At 43.7% G+C, this 17,649-nt stretch overlaps 1 protein-coding gene across 2 annotated transcripts in view; it reads right to left on the bottom strand.

Moving 5' to 3' along the window:
• Positions 1–569: 569 nt before the first annotated feature.
• numbl (NUMB like endocytic adaptor protein) overlaps positions 570–17,649 on the bottom strand; it is a 66,571-nt gene continuing 49,491 nt past the window's right edge. For both annotated transcript variants that reach the window (XM_069676711.1, XM_069676710.1), the window contains exons 4-9: positions 16,108–16,182; positions 10,775–10,915; positions 8,231–8,420; positions 7,574–7,843; positions 4,143–4,322; positions 570–4,038 (exon numbers count right to left, since the gene is read on the bottom strand). In XM_069676711.1, coding sequence (XP_069532812.1) covers positions 2,879–4,038; positions 4,143–4,322; positions 7,574–7,843; positions 8,231–8,420; positions 10,775–10,915; positions 16,108–16,182 — 2,016 coding nt within the window. In that variant the 3' untranslated portion in view covers positions 570–2,878. The remainder of the gene's footprint in view (positions 4,039–4,142; positions 4,323–7,573; positions 7,844–8,230; positions 8,421–10,774; positions 10,916–16,107; positions 16,183–17,649) is intronic.

Raw genomic sequence — 17,649 nt, 5'->3', positions numbered from 1 at the left:
GTTTAAATTGAATCAGTAAACACATTTTAATTTTATTCAGCTGATGATAGCTCCTTTTAGTGCAGAAGAAGCGTCAAATGACGCCCCTTTTTCTGTGAGCGTGCACAGAGCCTGAAGCAGCCTGGGTTAACAGAGAAAGTTGATAACCACCTACGTGATAACTGTTACCTCTAACTTGGGCTTCAGGCTTTGTTGAGCCAGCTTACCTAAAGGAAGCCTAGGTATGTTGAACTTGCTTTGTAGTGTACCGCCCATGGGTGCCAAAACTAACTCCTCTTACCTTCTAAATCAATGTCCTAAAACCAAGTAGTTCATAAGGTGTATTACAGAGATGGAAATGTACTTACCCCTTACCTTCACTTAACAGTTGGAGGGAAAAAAAGATGAAGAGTAAGAGGAGTCAGATCAATAATAAGAGACAGCAGTCGAGATCCAAGGGCGCAGAAATGAAAGGAAACAAAGGTGAACGTAAAGAATAGAGAGTTATAAAAGGAAGGATGGACAGGACGAGAGGATAAAGAAAAAGCTTGAAAAGGCTAAAAATCCACCACTTACAAAACATCAGCATGTGTAATATTATATTACTTTATTTATCTTTTGTACAATGTAATTACAATACAAATATGTAGGTTTAAATACAAAAATTCTGTAAATAAAGATTAAAAATAAATTCCACTGGTTTGCTTTGTTACCATCACTAAACTATGGTTTTACAATCAAGTTTATGAGGTCATTTAGTTTGCTTTAACGTGGAACACAATTAACCTACATTTATAATTTGGAGGGCGTGCAAACAAGAGTCGAGGACTAAAATATATTTTTCGAAAAAATAAAAGCAGTAATTTCATGAGTGAATCGGTCTCGTCTTGCAGAGAGAGGAGGGTAAAGAGAGATATTTGGAATTGTTCAGTCTGGAAGAAATATTGATTCGTCTGAAAACAAAGGACCCTGGGAAGAGCCAGTCGCTTCTCTGATGGGCAGCCTGTCAGACAGGATCACTGCCACAGGAAGAGGCTCAATAAGCTAATTACACTGTGGGGAGTTAATGAGCAGGAAACCTCATCAGTGGCTGTCCATATCCATACAATCCAATTACCTCTTAGATACATATGGAAAAAGCCCTTCTATAAGAACATTCTTGAATCAACCTGAGCTTTTCTGACTCGTGCCAGAGCTGCAAGTTCAAACACAGAAGGCTTCGATGACATTATTAAAGTATACTGGAAGTTGCACATACTTAGAAATGTTATAAAATAAGCCATATATATTTTAAAAATATGATGTTGTTTGTGAGGTTTTAAGAGGGGAGGAACATGAGACGTGATCGTGTTGTGGGCTAAGCGACGAGTGAGTCTTCGTCTTATCTCGTCTATCGTAACATATTTCCTTTCCTTTCTTCAGACTTCCTCCGTCTCTTTTTTTTTTAAAGGTATAACTCCATTCTCTCCTTCAGTCTTTCACATACGCTTTCCTTTTTTGCCTCAAGCAACCTATTCTTCAGTTCTTTCATCTTTCAATCAATCTTTCAATTAAATTCCCTTAATAGTTTTTTCATTCAAATTATCAGTCTGTCACTCATGTGCCTCTTCTCTTTTCACCTCATTTGAAACCTGTATTGAGCTCAGTACTACTGCAGCAGACAGTAGAACATAGAGGGGAGTACACAATCATACTGTACGCGATGACGCTATACCCTGTTTGAACATATTAAAGGATTTCTGAATGTTGGAATGTAGTGATTCATTTTTTCGACGGGTTGCACAGTGTTGTAGTATTTTTTTTTTTTTGTCTGTTGTCACTGAGTTGTCAAAGTTCCTTGGATGTGTCCAGAGAAGATGGAGTCCTGTTGTGCTGTTTTGTCCAGAGCGTCTGAGTGCTGTATATCCTGAAGTGATGTCCCTTGAAGTTAGAAACAGAAATGGGGTACAATGAAGCCATCGGCCTCACCAGCTGTGAAGCGTATATACGTGAGAGGCTGTCGGGTGGAAGAAACATGCTGCTATATACACTACTGTGTCACATGTCGCACTACACACTGCTGTACTTGCTGTCAGCACTTGTTGTTTGGTTCCTGTCACCCCAAACTGCTGCCCTGATACCAGTCTGCTACCTGTTCTTTCCCTCCTCTTTATGGTTCAACTAAAATAAATATACCTCCTGGAACACTGCTTTAAAAATTAGATTTTTATGTATATATAACTTGTTGAAATAAAAAAAGAAATACAATAAATAAAATAATTTTGGCCATAAATCTCTACTATCAGTCAGTAAGTCCTTTTGGGTTGGTAGGGTCGGGTCTTACATCATTGGCAAGTCCTTTCAGGTATCCAAACCTCCGCTGTGCTCGACTAGGATCAGCATCACTCTGATCGTCAGTCAACAAATTGCTTGTCTGCTTCTTTGATGTAGCCATATCCGCTGAATTCTCCACCAAAACCTCCATCAGAAAGAAACATCTCATATGTAGTTTGGAACGGATGGAGTCCCTCCTCGAAGAAAGAAACCACTGAGCTGTCTCCCCGCCACGGTATCCTCAGGGTGGCACATACAGTACATCCCGGGGATTCGCAGCAGTTAAAGTAAAGCCAGAGTGGAGAAGTGAAAGCGGGGAGGAGAGGTGGTTAGTGGGTGGAGTGGAAGGATTCAGTCCATCAAGTCTAGTCAGCTAGAGATCTGATTCTCCAATGGAAGCCCCGCAATCTGCCAACCTCCTCCAAAGCTCTCAAGGGAGTGTAAAGAAAGCAATTAATCATAATAGCATTGACTCCTATGAGGGCTTTTAGCAAGTTTCTAGGCTGCCATAGGTCAGACGCTAGGCTAACTTCAAGGACCTGTATCCTGTTCTAAGCGGAGATGCTGGAATTAGCATCCGGCTCTCTCAGGCTTTGATTCCAGCGTTAGAGCTACAGCTTTGGGAGGACAACTCTGGCTCAATCTCAAAAGTCTTGGAAAATGGGTTGGCGGCTGCAGCTGGCGCCATGTTGCCAGGCTGCTGAGGCGCCGGTTTGGCCTCCAGGGCCGCCCACTTGGCCTCAAAACGATCATCGTCTTGCGAAACGCTGGGTGCTGGGGCTGTTAGCTGGCTGCCCTCTGGCGGCCAGCTGCTACTGCTGCTGGAGGTCCCATTCTGCAGGTCCATCATGCTACTGTGCGGTGGGAGGCCATTGATAGTTGTTGATAACGGTGGGGTGGAAAACCCTCCAGTGTCCCCAACTGCATTCGGTGCTCCTGGGTAAGGATGGTGCTGGCCGACTGTTCCGAGTGGCCCCACTTTGGGTCCTCCTCCTGCCGAGCCCATGGAACCCCCTGCACCAGACGAGCCTGTAGCGGTGCAGAAGACATTGGCCACCATTTGCGATGGTGTGATGCCAACCACAGGCACACTGGCATTGGGGTAAGTCATACTGCTGGCCAGGCCTGGCATGTAGGTCTGCATAGGCACGAATGCCGGTTGGACAGGCTGACTGGCAAACATTCCCACGGGGGCTGGAGCGGCATCAAAAGCCAAGGGGAAGGGCTGCATGGAGCTGGGAAGGGAGTTTTGTGGGAGGGAGGGCTGGATCATGGGTGCACCTGTCATGCTTGGACCGGACATCGTGGGAATGGACATTGATGGTAGAGACATAGGTGGGCCTGTAACTGGAGGGCCGGGTATTAGAGGAACAGACGATATTGAGATGGGTTGGAGGGGCATCGGGGCCGGACCTGAGAGAGCAGAGGGGCCGGAGATGAGAGGTTTGGACACGGTGCCATGGGACAGAGGGACAGCGGACACTGGGGCAGCTGCGATGGCTGCCTGACTAGACATCTGTTGATTGGACATGGAGGGTGGTCCAGGGATGATTGGGATGGTGGGGCCGGGTGGAGGGGTCTGTTGAGCCTTGACAGCCTTGGAGACCTCCTCCAGCCATCTCTCAGCCTCGGAAGGTGTGCGCCGGTGTCCACACTGCATCTGCATTTGCATCTGCATCTGCATTGCCACTGAAACCGGAGGGGGAGAGTGGAGCGGAGGGTCCGGCTGCACCCAGGAGGAAGTGGCTGGAGGGATAAAGATAAAGATTTAGTAAGTGTAACCGAGTTCAGTTAAGAGTGTGTACTTCAAAAAATCAATGTTACTATTGATCTGATGCAGTCTTTCTTACCCTGCATTGGTGCGGGCGGTGGAGGCAGGATAGGGGGCACAGTGCAGGTCGGGGGGCCATTTGCAGACAAAGAGGGGTTGGTGAAGAGCTCGTCTGATGGCTTAGTGAGGGAGGAGTTCATCTGGCCACACAGAGCGTTAATACTACCTTCTCCCTCGTCTGGCATCCCCATGTCCATCTCTGATACCGGAAAGAAAGAAGCCAAAGATTGGAGGCGATGGAGTGAAGAGAGATAAGGAAAATAATGAAAGAAGAGATGAAACGGGAGGAGAGAGACAAACAAACAGAAAGATGAAGAAAAAATATTCATTAGTTTGTGTAACAGACCCAGTTATCATCAAACGCATCGAAACTGGAGCAGATGTAGACTTTGATGCTGTCTGCTTTTGACCTAAAACGTATCATAAACACAGATTCTCAGGACAAACATGAAATTTTAAGGTTCACACTTACAGGCCAAAATAACTCCCACCTTATGTAGCCTTCTATTCTATGTACTATTTACCCTTTTATGTCAATGCCCTGTGTGTGTTGTGCATTGGGACGACTCAGACAGAGGTGAACTTGGCTTAGCTTATCCATGTTTTCAAACCAGCTGTAATGTATCCGACCAGTGAGGGATTATGCAGCATAATGTTCCTTTCTGACTACAGCCCCGACTGCAGCTTTAAACCTCTCCTGCACCAACCTCAGATATAAATAGATATAATATCTAATTCCATCGTCTTTGTCCTCTAGTCCCTTCATTTACAATGAAGGCCTCGGATACATCACGTCATTTATTTTTCCTCCATGCCCTCCACTTCTCCCTCCTCTTGGGTTTCTTTAATTTTATTGTAGTCATTTCTTTATAACACGCACATGCAGAGGAATTAATGTAAAGGAGTGGGCTTAAAGGTATAATAAGTAGGATTAGTAGAAAAATAAAATATAGACTTTTACAAATATAATATAAATCATCACTTATGGGCCTCTATACATGTGTGTTGGTGAGTGTGTGTGCAGGCCCTTCCCTCAGCTATTCTGTTGTTTTGCTTTGCACGGGACGTTTTCAGAAGGGGCGCTGTTGTGATTCCCTGAGCCAATCACAACGTATAGGTGAGTGTGGGAGTGGTTCAGATTCAAAACTGGGCTCCATTCAGACTGGCGAACATGGCGAAAGAGCGATGCAGAGTTGGCCTTCTTTCTCTTGGACAGGTAGGTGCCTCAAACCGGGTAGGACAAGCTAACCGGCGGTTAGCATGCTAGCACAACGGTGACCGGCGGTTAGCATGCTAGCGCAGAGGTAACCATGATGCTGTCGGTGTTAGCTCTGCTGGGTGGGCGTGTTCTCGCACGAGAGAGTGAGAGTGAGCTTCTGATGACGAAGAGCCCAGGAGGAGGGGCCCAGTTTGAATGTGTTGTTAACAAAATGCGAGGAAAATTCCTGCTTATTATATCTTTAAAGTGACGGTAATTAATTAATGTTTTTAACAAATGGGCCAGTTGTGGGTCCAACCCCAAAAGCTCTGTGTTGTGACTCTTCTTACACATGTACTGTATATCTCTCTCTTACATGTGCTTGGTGGTCCTAAGGAGGATGCAGATCAGAGGATGCTGGAGGCATGTGCAAGGTCTCTCATTAAAGATTTCTCTGTGCTTTGTTCTGCAGAGACCGACCCTGTGATCTGTCGCTTTCCCTAGTCTCTTGTCAGTGTCACACACAGTCCAATGCACTCTAGGCACTTCACATGTGTGAGTATACGTATGTATGTGTGTGTGTTTCTCTCAGTGCGGTGGCAGGTTCAAGGGCAGACAGAAGGCTCGCTGAAGGCTAACCGGGACAGCTGATTGACCGCACCAATCAATACACACATTGTTCAGAGAGTCACAAGGGACCAGGGAGGCAGCGGAATTGGCTGCGACTGCTAAGTGTGTGTATCTGTGTGTGTGCTCTAGAAAGGTGAAAAGAGAGAACATTGTGCGTATAGGTTTCAAACTGCATCAGATTCACCACCACTAAGCATCATGGGGGAATAAGAGGCAGAAATAAAAGGAGTGAATATGAGATATGGAGTAAGAGTGGGAGTTGAATGTTGTGGTCTAGTATCCGAGTCAGGGGAGTTTCCCAGTCAACTCTCTCATCTCTCCTAATGACTCTAATCAGACTGGCCTCTGAGCGCTCTGATCCTGTGGCACCACACAGAGTGGGTGTGTCCCACATGTGTGTGTTAACCTGTGAAAGATAAGGCAGCTATAAATAGTTTTTCTCAGTAAAAAGCATTGATCCCTCAGAGCTGCACAGGCCCGATCATTAGCACTGGTATTAATAATAGTTGGGAGTTTTTTCCTGGCTGGGATTCAGTTTCAGAATTACAGCCTTTCTGTATGAAAACATGAGCACAAAGGCAATCTTTGTTTAAGGTTTATTCTGTTATAAGTTTCCTTAGACATCCCCATGTGTAGTGTCTGTTTGTGAGTAGAAGCTGTAGCGATGTGCCAACCTTTGCACACTTTGTTTGTGCACTCATTGCTCATTGCTTTAGTGTTCCTGAAGCTAAAACAAGAATGCCAGTTGAAAAAAGTAAGATGCAGTTGCAGATGCAGCATGCACTGCGCTCTCTAATGTTTCTTGTGGGTTCGTCCTGCACCAGAAGTGATGCAGTGCACTTTCATGTTTGGAGAAGTAGCTTTGACATTTTCCCATTGAATCTAACTTCATAATCATCCTTCTGATCTCTCTAAATGTAGTTCTTTAGTTTGAAATGTTCCTGCAGCAGCAGATCATAGCTTGCGTTTGCCGTCTCGGCTCCGACCACTCCTCGCAGATTTATTTTACATGCAGATATTTAAGGAGTGATGAGATAGTATCTTAACCCCCCCCTAAGCGGAGCCTGCAGGTGGATGCTGGGGATGCCGGGGTGGTGGTGGGCCTGAAAGTATGAGCGCAGTACTGGTGCAGGGCAGTGGTGGCAATGACTCCTGCAGTGCCAAACTGGAAGGAATTGTCCGTGCAGCTCGAGTCGCTCCACATAGTAAATAATACTAGAGGTACTATTCTAGTGTGATGTGGGATGATGTTATTTAAGAGCTTTAATGTTGTCAAACTACCTTTGAAGTTAAATTGGAATGAATTTCAAGGGAACACTGAAGTCTCAACACCTTTGGGTGTCATCTTAGGTAAAACCAAGAGGCTCTGTTTGATGCTCACAGGAATTTGTGTGTTTTTGTTTATTGTTCTGAACTTGACCAAGAAAAAAACTGCACCTGCATCCCCCAAGTATGTAATATTACAACAACTACTTAACTCCACTGTCGAGAGCTACTTTTTGTCTGCTGCAGGGCCTAAGCCATGCAAGTTATTTCTCCCCAACCCCGGACTGAGGAAGAAGAAGGTCAGTAGGTCCCGCCATCAGCCCATACGAGTCTAACTTCAGTTACTGTCAACTCACCAGGGTTCTTAGCCTGGAAGTCTGTCTTGCGTTGCAGTGTGGATGGCAGGTCGTTGAGGCGGAGCGACAGCTGCCTCTTGAAGGGAGAGTTCTTCTGGCTGAGGGCCGGGAATCCCCGGAATGAGCCTTGACGTACCAGCTGCTCGATGGGCGCGTGGCGTCGAGGGATGGCGTGTGGCCCGCCGGGCGCTGAGCGATCCATGGGGGACGCTGCGCCCTCGGGCGGAGAGGCGGTGCCAGGCGGGAGGGCTGGGATGGCAGAGGGTTGGTCTGGAGGAGGAAGTCGGTGCATGGTCATTACATAATCCACCCTATCATAGACTGTATGTAAGAAGTGGGTGTAGCCTTGTGGTTTCAAAATTGAAGCTAATATGGAAGTGGCTTAAACCTGCATTCCTTCTAATGGCCAGCAGGGGGCGACTACAAACTTCTCCTCCTCCACATTTTCCTAATGAGTTTAAGGGCCACGATAATTTAATTAATAATAATTTAATTTAATTTTAAATCTTCTTTGACGACAGCAAAAATGCCGAGTTCAGACTTCAGGGGGTTCACAAACTAACAGCTGATGTCACAGTGGCCTGTCACTGATGTGCTTAGTATGTGCTTGACTTTTAACATTTTAAGAAGCATTTTTTAAATATGTGTGCCTCCTACCTTTCTTCTTGTCCTGCATTTTGTCATCGCGCTCGCTGCTGGAGGAGTTGGCGCGGAAGGAGCCGTCACGCACGAACAGGGTGCGAATGGCGTCAAAGGAAGCCGTCACACCGCACTCCTTCTCCCTGCGCTGCTTCCTCTCCAGACAGGCGGCAAACGCGCAGCCCACAGCATGGCTCAGTCTCTCCCCCTAGTGGAGGACAAAAATTAATTGACAGTTTAATTACAAAGTCTCACATATTCACATAAATGACAGCAAAATCAGATTACGGTGCAGGTTTCAACCTTAAATCTCTCAAATTGCAACATGAGTTTATGTGTCCTCACACTGAATGCCGTCTGCAATGTATTCCTACTTTCCCACCACCAGCACACGCTGCCATAGAGGAGACAGTTCAGTCTAAGATTAGCACATAGAGATATGGAGAGTTTGATGGGAATAGAGACAGATAGAGATGGACAGATAACTCTACAGGCCTCTGTCTAATCCCCTCTCCTAATCCCGCAGGTCTGTGCTGCGCTCGCTTCCGTCCACATTAATAATCCGACTCACAGTCTAAGCTGATGAAACCGCCGTCGCGTTGGAACCGCAGTGCTCCAGGACGGCTTTGGTTCTGTTGCAGTTGCTTTTAGATTACAACCTCAAGGTCAGTCAAACAGGAAATGCCAGAGGTTAGAAATCGCCCTAACTACAACAACAAGAAGACAAACAAAAACACTGCAATGAAGCCGTCGAATGTGTATTTAATAGCCTAAAACAACCAAACGACAGAAACTGGAGCTACAGAATGGATTGCTTTTTTTTCTTAAAGATACATGTCAGATGCTAACGATTGCTTTGTTTCAAAAATATAAAATGCAGATCAAAGTTTCCCAAGACTCAGTTTAAAACCTTCAGAAACCAAAATAAGGGATTTTTTCTTGAGCTCTTTAATGACTAACAAAATTAGCAATTAAGCCCTTTATTGTCAACTAACTGATCACTTTCTCGACTTATTCCTGCACTGACTTCAAACAAAGATCCAGTTTTCAAGACTTAAATTAGTAATAGTAAAAGATTACTACTTACAATGTAAGTGCTAAGTAAAACTACAACTTCAGAGTTCCGTTGCAAGACAAAGAAAAAATCAAAATCCTACTGACATCTGTTTTAATAAAAATAACTAAAGATACAGACTAGTTGAAGTGTGCTGAATGTGATTCACTTATGTGTAAAAGATGACAGTCATAAAAATAATAGCATTCCTCTCGCTCATTGATCGAGGTTTGTTTGTGGATAAATGTGCCCTTTAAAGGATTATCTAGTTAATATTAATTTTTACATGAACTAAACTTCTGATTACAATTTTAAAAAAGTGAATGTTTCATTTCTTCACTTTTTTAATAATGTGTATGTTTTAGTTAGACCTGCTATGAAGTAAATTCTGATAAAACATGATGTAGTCTCGTTGAACAACAGGTGAGGGGTGATTGATTCCACCTGAGGCAACTTGGCACTGATTACAGAGCTCCAACCTGATTGGTTCAAGGAAGCAGGCAACAGGGTATAAAAGGTAAGAGGAAATAGCAGACTGGTTGGTCGGTTTTTGTCAGTTTGAAGGCTGTGAGGAGAGCCAGTTTTTCTTTCGTGTGGCCGGCCTGAAAAAAAATCCTTCTTGCAACTGAGAAATCTGAATCCTGGTTTTCCATCCTTTCCACTCACGCTGCCTGCCATCCACAAGTACAACAGTTTACATGACTGCAATACCACCATTAATCCATAAACCATTGTGCATAACTTTAGTAGGCAAAGGGCTGCATGAAATTAAAGAGATAAGACAGCAGAGTTTAGTGCCTAAAAGTTTTTAAAGGTTTAATAAGTAGGATTTTCCTAGAAAAATAAAATATAGACTTTTACAAATAAAATATAATATAAATCATCACTTATGGGCCTCTATACATGTGTGTTGGTGAGTGTGTGTGCAGACCCTTGTGAGACCCTTCCCTCTGCATCTATTCTGTTGTTTTCCTTTGAGCGGGACGTTTTCAGGAGGGGCGCTGTTTATTGTTCCCTGACCTCACAGCGTATAGGTGAGTGTGGGAGTGATTCAAATTAGCAACTGGGCCCCATTCAGACCGGCGAACATGGCGGAAGAGAGATGCAGAGTTGGTCTTCTTTCTGTTGGACAGGTAGATGCCTAAACCGAGTAGGACAAGCTATACCTTTAAGAATTTGTGCATATAATGTTTTTGGATGAAGCCATGATCTAAGTAACTGCGCCATTATGCTAGTTTATTTTAAAGGAAGTTGTTGATTTTTTTATGTATATTTTAGTTGTTTAAATTTCAATTCTTATAAGTTTCAACTTCTAATAGAAAATGGAAGTGAATTAGTCTTACATTACAGAGAGTTAACCGTCGACCATGAAAGATGAGAATAGAAGATCCCATTGAGCTAAAGAAAGAAGTGGATCAGGAGCGAGAGGAACAGGGCGTCTGGTCTTAGACTCTTTATGTAGAGAACATCCCTGAGGGGTAAATGGAAGTTTATAATTGCCCCCTCACCGAGTCTTTGAGAGCCATGAAGCAGTGGCACATCCACCGTCTGGTAGTACCGTCCCGGCAGATGTAGGAGAAGGCCTTGTCGTAGTTCCGATCAGGAGCGCAGAAAGACACCTTCTCTATGGTCTGGTCCACAATGAGGTCCTGAGGGGGAAACAGAGAAGTCAATCGAGCAGGTAGATCGCATCAAATTACATCTGAGTGTTGAGTGGCAGACAGGAAATATAGGTTCACACAAGCTTATGGACTCATCCAATACTTGACACGCTGCTTTCAACCTCAGTTAACCCCATGAAACCCCACGCACTCCAACCTATTTACGCATCCACCAATGACGGAAAAGAAAGTGACGACAGACTAATGACACTGAACCCTCTTTTCATCTCTGAGATGTTTCCACCACTCGGCCGTCCCTCTACAAAAGGGTTATTCAGCCTAGTCTCCAGTGTCTATAGTCGCTATAGAGGAAACTTAAAGGGGCCCTATCCTTTCTCTGTGTACATTAAGGGGCCCCCAGCTCACCTCTTTGACTCACCGAGAACAGAAAGAGAAGCTAAACAAGAGGCGAGAAGGAGGGTTCACACACTCATCCGCTCACTTCCTTCCTCTCAGCAAGAGGATTAGGAAAGGAAGGAGGAGGATGGGGAGGGAAAGGAGGAGAAAAGAAGGAAGGATGTAGCGGAAAGAGTTCATTCATTCATTGTGGGCTAGATAGTGAATAAGGAGGATGTTGGTACCAAGGCAAAAGCTAAAAACACATCAAACTGTTGGTATTGGTGTGATGTTCTTAAATGAAGTGAAGAACAAAGTACTTGTGGGTAAAGGTGACTCAGCTCATGTCCCTGCATCGCTGAAAGGAAGAATAGCACCATGTGACGCTCACAAAAAGACTTTTACTGGTCTCTTCTGTTCGGGCCTGATGAAGGTCGTTGTGCTCACACACATATATACAGTACATTCACTGAGTGTGGGAAGGAGTCTGAATAATGTCTGCGTGGGCGTTATTAGGCGGGCTTGCTGATTCATAGACGGAGGCTGAACTGATGGTAAAAAAGCGAGAAGAGGCAGTGAAAGAAAGAGTGAAGGAAAGCACTGTAAAACCTTGATGTGATCGCTTGAATATAACTTTGTTGAAGTGGAAAATGTGTCAGTAAATGAATCGTTCTTCTGCTGTTTTCACACAAAGGCCACAGTGTGGTTGAAGTCTTTTAGAGTTCACACACTGCTGAACTAACGGGCTGTGGAGACAAGGTTTTGAAGGCAACGTCACACACATCATAAGCTGACTTTAGGGAACTGTTTTTGTGATTTAGTCCCAGCAAATATTCATTTATTTATTTGTCTTTGCTACTTTGTGTGTTCAATTATATCATGCAGTTGATTAAACTTTAACTTCCACTATCTTGTGCGTAATAACTTAGAGTCGGCCGTCTTTCTATTGGAAGGTTGCTGGTTCAATCCCTTGCTGCTGAAGTCTTAAAGCAGAGATGTGGACTTGAGACTTGGTGACTTGGACTCGAGTCGACTCAAGTCTCTGTTTTGATGACTTGTGACTTGACTTGACAAAAAATAAATGACTTGAGACTCGACTTGACTTGAGGTAATGATGACTTGGATGACTTGAGTGTGTTCATAAGTTTGAATGTTAGCTGTTAAATATAAAATGATATAATTCAAAGTTTCTGTCTCACTGTCAAGTATGTACGCAGCGCAAACTGGGAATCATAATTGGAGGACTCAAAAAGCTCCCCGGTATGTGATTGTCATGACTGGATGAGTCATGTCCGTCAAACTCCTCGCTATGGCAACACCCAACATCAAAGCCCCCAAAAAGAAGCCTCATCAGTCGCACTCGTTACTACTCAATACTGTCTCAGAGCAGACCATCATCATGACTGCGCCTGTGCCGAGATAATACAGATACAATTCATTGTCATACTTTATGAACAGGTTATATAAATAAGCCAATAATATCATTATTAGACGGGATACTAATATCTTGTCTTTTCTCTTTATAAAGACCGGATACTACAGGTAAGAGTGCTGGATCTTGAGTGGAGAAAAAGTTGTTGCCATAGCGAGGAGTTTGACTGACAGCCAGTCCTCCAATCATTAAAATCACATGCCTCAAGTCAAGTCTCAAGTCATTAACTTGCAAGTCCAAGTTGAGTCTCGAGTCATTTGTTTCTTGTCAAGTCACAAGTCATCAAAACAGTGACTCGAGTCGACTCAAGTCTCAAGTCCACATCTCTGGCCATTAGTGTTTGTGTAATTATGTGTTGACATATTGTCGGTAAATCCCTTAAATAGACCAAAAAAACAAACAATTAATTTGTCTTTTCCTCAATGATAACTTGCTTCCCTAGCCCGTATGTGCAACTCATCTCAAAATCAAGCTATGAATCTATTAATACAGCTGACATATATTGAAACACTCGCACCAAAACGGACACGATGTGCAATAACACTCCTGTAAAGAGTGCTGCATCTCTCCATAATCTACATGTGCAATACTTATTTTTATTTATTAATGTGCAATATGACTATCTCACTTCTAAACATGTGCAATACTTCTCTTATATTATTACAACAGGTGGTCCATTTGGTCTGTTGTGTATTATCTTATTAGTTGTGTACATATTTTTTAGGATACACTTGTTTATTTTCATATGCCCTTTATTGTAATGTTGCAATATCCACTTTGCTGCTGTTAACACAGTAAATGTCCCCGTTGTGGGATGAATAAAGGATTACCTTATCTCATCTTATCTTACATACGTAGCTCACAGCCGGGCACTGTAGTTTTTTGCAAACATACTCAGTCATGCAGAAACAGTGCCTTTGTTGGGTGGTATTTTCACATGTGCATGAACACAGCCTGGGTGCAGGACAGTTTATGTGGGTTTTTATTGTATTAAAGGAATATGTCACTCGGTGCAACAGCAATGTGTCGCATTGCTTCTTTTTTGGTTTGGGTTTTTTTTTTTGATCCTTTAATATGTGCAGATGAAACACATCACTGAAGGCGAGAAAGGAGCGAGATTAAAGTCGAGGGAGAGAGGAGGAGTGGGAGTGAGAGACTGGGAGAGGTGAGGTCATGTGTGTGAAGCGAAAGAAAAGAGGCTCTCTCCTCTATTCTCTGCTGCTCTTTATTCTGCTCCGCTCTGAATAGAAGCGCACACTCAGTCTGTAGGAGGCCTCCCCAGCCACCAGACACTCCTCAAGTGCATGAGTGTGTGTCTCTGTGTTTACTTGATCTTCCCTCCCCCACTAAGCATCTTCAGCTAGAAACCATGAGTCACATATGTCAGGTCTGGAGCTGCTCACACAAACACACACACAGATCCAAACTAGCCCGACAGCAGCAAGCAAGTAAATACATAGTGGATCCTTCTGCTGTGGGACTTAAGGTCATCAAACTGGGACAGAATGACACGTTTGTTGGTGGTCTGAGGATGGAAAATGTGTCTTTACAAAGAAGTGAAGCCAACGAGGAAGTGCCATAACCTGCAGTTCCTTGAGCCGCCACTTGGGGCTGTCTCCAAAAATGAGTCAATCCCCATTAGGCCCTATAATAAAGAGCCCAACTTCACAGCAGAATTATCCATGTTTACAGCTTGGTACAAAGAAGGTTTCGGTCTCTATAGCTACTTTCTCTATTCATGCAAATTTATATTAAGCCTTAAAGTTATGCAAACATTTTTTCAACCAATAATATGGCTTGTTGGGATTTATTGTTCCAAGAGGCCTGTCAGGATTTCTTTCTCAGTGAGTGAAGATCTAGGTTAATACGAGGGACATGTTAGCATTAATTAGCAGGTGTTGGTGTCTCTGTTCACTGTCTGGGTTGTTAGTTTGTTCAGTGTTTGTCAGTCATTTATTTATGTGAGGGTGCCTTTGAATGGGCCTCAGAAAAGAGCAGAGAGGACACCGGTTGTAGTTGATAGAAGACTTAGTGGTTATGTCAAGTTACCTGCATCAGGGTGATCACTCGCCGCTCGCCCTTCTGCAATGTTAATTTTGGCAGCTTTTTTAGATTTAGTCACATTTTAGTCATTTTTACCCTTTATAGTTTAAAGGAGCAATTGCCCCCTGGAAAAAGCCACTGTCAGTCAAAGCTGGTGTTCTCTGTAATCAATAGAAGCAATAATGCTGTGGAGAAAGTTGTACAAACAGCTCGTGGTTTCCCCCATTCTATATTCCTACAACACAAAGCGTGTATTGCACCCCTCCTTCTGAAAGGAACGGCCTAGCGAGAGACCCTGGAGTGAAATACTACTGTTTACCAGTCAAGGACATTGATCGCTGCAGGCAATGGCTCAGAGCGGTACAGAATCTGAAATACAACGAGAATGTGCCGGTGGATCGTCTAAAAAATCTTCAGGTCTGCAGTCTACATTTCAAACATGATGATTTTGAACGAGATATGACATCGGACACTCCCTCTTCTCATTTTTACAACTTTGCTTCAGGTAAAATTAACACTTTATTTTTCAGCAGATCAACCATAAGTAACGACAAGGGCACAGCATCTAAAGACACTAGATTACATATTTTATCCGAATTTTTCATCATTGCTGAAGCAGACAGCCGATGATCGTTCCTTTTTGTGTCAAATGAGGCGTAAAACGCAAAACTACCTACCTGTTATCTCTAACTGGTGCTTGAGGCTTTCAAATATCATGGATTTTAGACTTTAGTCCCGTCTCGCCTTGTTGACGAAAAGAGTTTTTATAATCAAAGATCTATTTTTAGCTCGTTGACGTCTCATCTTCGTCAATGACGAACATTACTTGTTCATTAACGAAATGAACACTGCTCTTCTGCTGGAGATGTGGTAGGGCGAGCAGCAAATCAGCTGCTTTCCAAAAGCTCTTTTAGCTTCTGATTAATAAACAACTAAATAGCTCTTTCGCCTGCTAATGAATCAGCTTGAATTAGCAAATCTGCAACGCCATCCTCTCGTCCACATATGGTCCCTTCTGGCTCCAAAAAAACAAAAGTGGGACGGCCAGAATGCTGAACTCTTCAAAAGGGCAGATGACAAACTAATGGGTGACATCACACAGGGTCTTTTATTTATACAGTCTATGGGCTTAATTAAATATACATGAAGGTAAGCAGATGCTGAGATGGGTGAGAGCATCAGAGTGCCTCCTGTTTCTTTTCCATCTATGTTTTGCTATCAGGTTGTTGTCGGATGCTGAGAATGAAGCCATAGACAAAATACCAGTGTGGCGTGTTTTGTATGAGACTGAAGATCCTTGTTGCAAAGTGAGTAATGAGGTAGAGAGAATGAGAAGACAGAGGAAACACAAATAAAAGTGCTAACTCACCTTCGTTTTGTCATCCACCACCCTGAGTCCATCCGCTGACACCCACAGTACTGCTTTGACCGTCTTTTTCCCACTCTGGAACAAAGAAAAGCGCACAGTAAATGCATGTTGCACAGTAAATGCATGTTACAAGATGTTACTTTATTCGTGCAGAGGTGTGATCCACAAGCTAACAGCATGTTAAGCCACTTTAACTATGATTCATGGTTGTATAAAGTGATCATTACGTCCTTACAGCACATGAGGTAGCGGCGGGTTAAGAGCGGAGAGGCAAAAGAGGTAAAAACTGTGCCAGCTGGTACTTAGAATCATTTCTCCAGAGGAGGGCACCAGGCAGAGCTAATAACACACTCAGCATGGGTCCGGCTAAAAATACACAGGCTGAAAAAACAGCAACTCCATGTGAGTGTGGAAGTGTGTGTGCACATGAGTCTGCGTTTCAGTTTGTGTGCGTGAAACAGAAAGCCGGAGCACCGCAGGAAAAGGCTTTGAAACCCACAGCGAAGCGACAAGGAGACTCAAGTTTTGCATAATCCCATTGAGTGGAAGACAGAGGGAGCGAGAAGAGAGGTGTAGAAACTGAGAGTGAAAGAAAAGAGTGGAGAAGGAGAGGGGAGCTGCGTGAGGAGGTGGTGCAGGAAATGAAAAGAAAGCGATAACTTTGGGAGACGGTTTTGAGCGTGAGAAACTACAGAAAGGCTGCTTAGGAAAGATGCTGCTATAGATGGATGGAAAGAATAGATTGTGCTCAGGAGGGAAAAACAATGACAGGAAATGGAAGTGAAAGGTAGAAGGAGACAAGAGTGAATGCATGCAACATTTCTCCTGTGATTCAGTTAACTCTGACATTTTGTTGCCTTAGCTACGGTGACATTAAGTGGTAATTTGAAGATCTCAGTTTGTTCTTTTTGGCGGCACCTTAGGCAATAAATTGTAATTGTGTGTTGCATGTGTGACGTCAACGGCTGGCTCCGGTTGTAACTCTTGATTTTCCCCGCTGACGGCCGCTTTCCTTTTTAGACTGTTTGCCTTCATCTGGATTTTCACTTATTTTTGAAGTTGTATCTGTAGTCATCCATCTTTTCTTTGTTTGTTCAGCCATAGTAGATTACTGTTTACTCGCAACACTTGCAGAGACCTGAAAAGCAGCCGCTTAGCTCCGCCTACCCTCTCTGGCAGACCAACCACTGCTGGGTGATGGAAAACGCGTCACTAACTGGGCACCGCTTGTAATTGTTCCCGCGAATGTCGCACCAGACACCCAGCGATAGATAGAGACTTAACACACATTTATTTAAATGAAAATCTTACAGATTATTACTATAAGCATTAATGCACAAAAAATGTTCTGCTTATCAGCTTTACTGGGCTACCCTTTAATTTTGAAAGTCAACTCTAATTCCAGGTACACCAAAAAAGCATTACAAATTGGCTTCGTACAGATGTGAGGACAATATAGATGCTGACAGAGACTCCTGTTTCCGTCTGTGTCACTCTGTTCACACGCTCCCTGTCCGAATCCAGCTTCCCAGGGGGGCAAAC

The sequence above is a fragment of the Semicossyphus pulcher genome, unplaced genomic scaffold (genome assembly GCF_022749685.1).
Source record: "Semicossyphus pulcher isolate SPU_LCO1_2020_fin unplaced genomic scaffold, fSemPul1.0.p SCAF_26, whole genome shotgun sequence".
NCBI lineage: Eukaryota > Metazoa > Chordata > Actinopteri > Labriformes > Labridae > Semicossyphus > Semicossyphus pulcher.
This window is presented reverse-complemented; position numbering and strand designations above follow the sequence as displayed.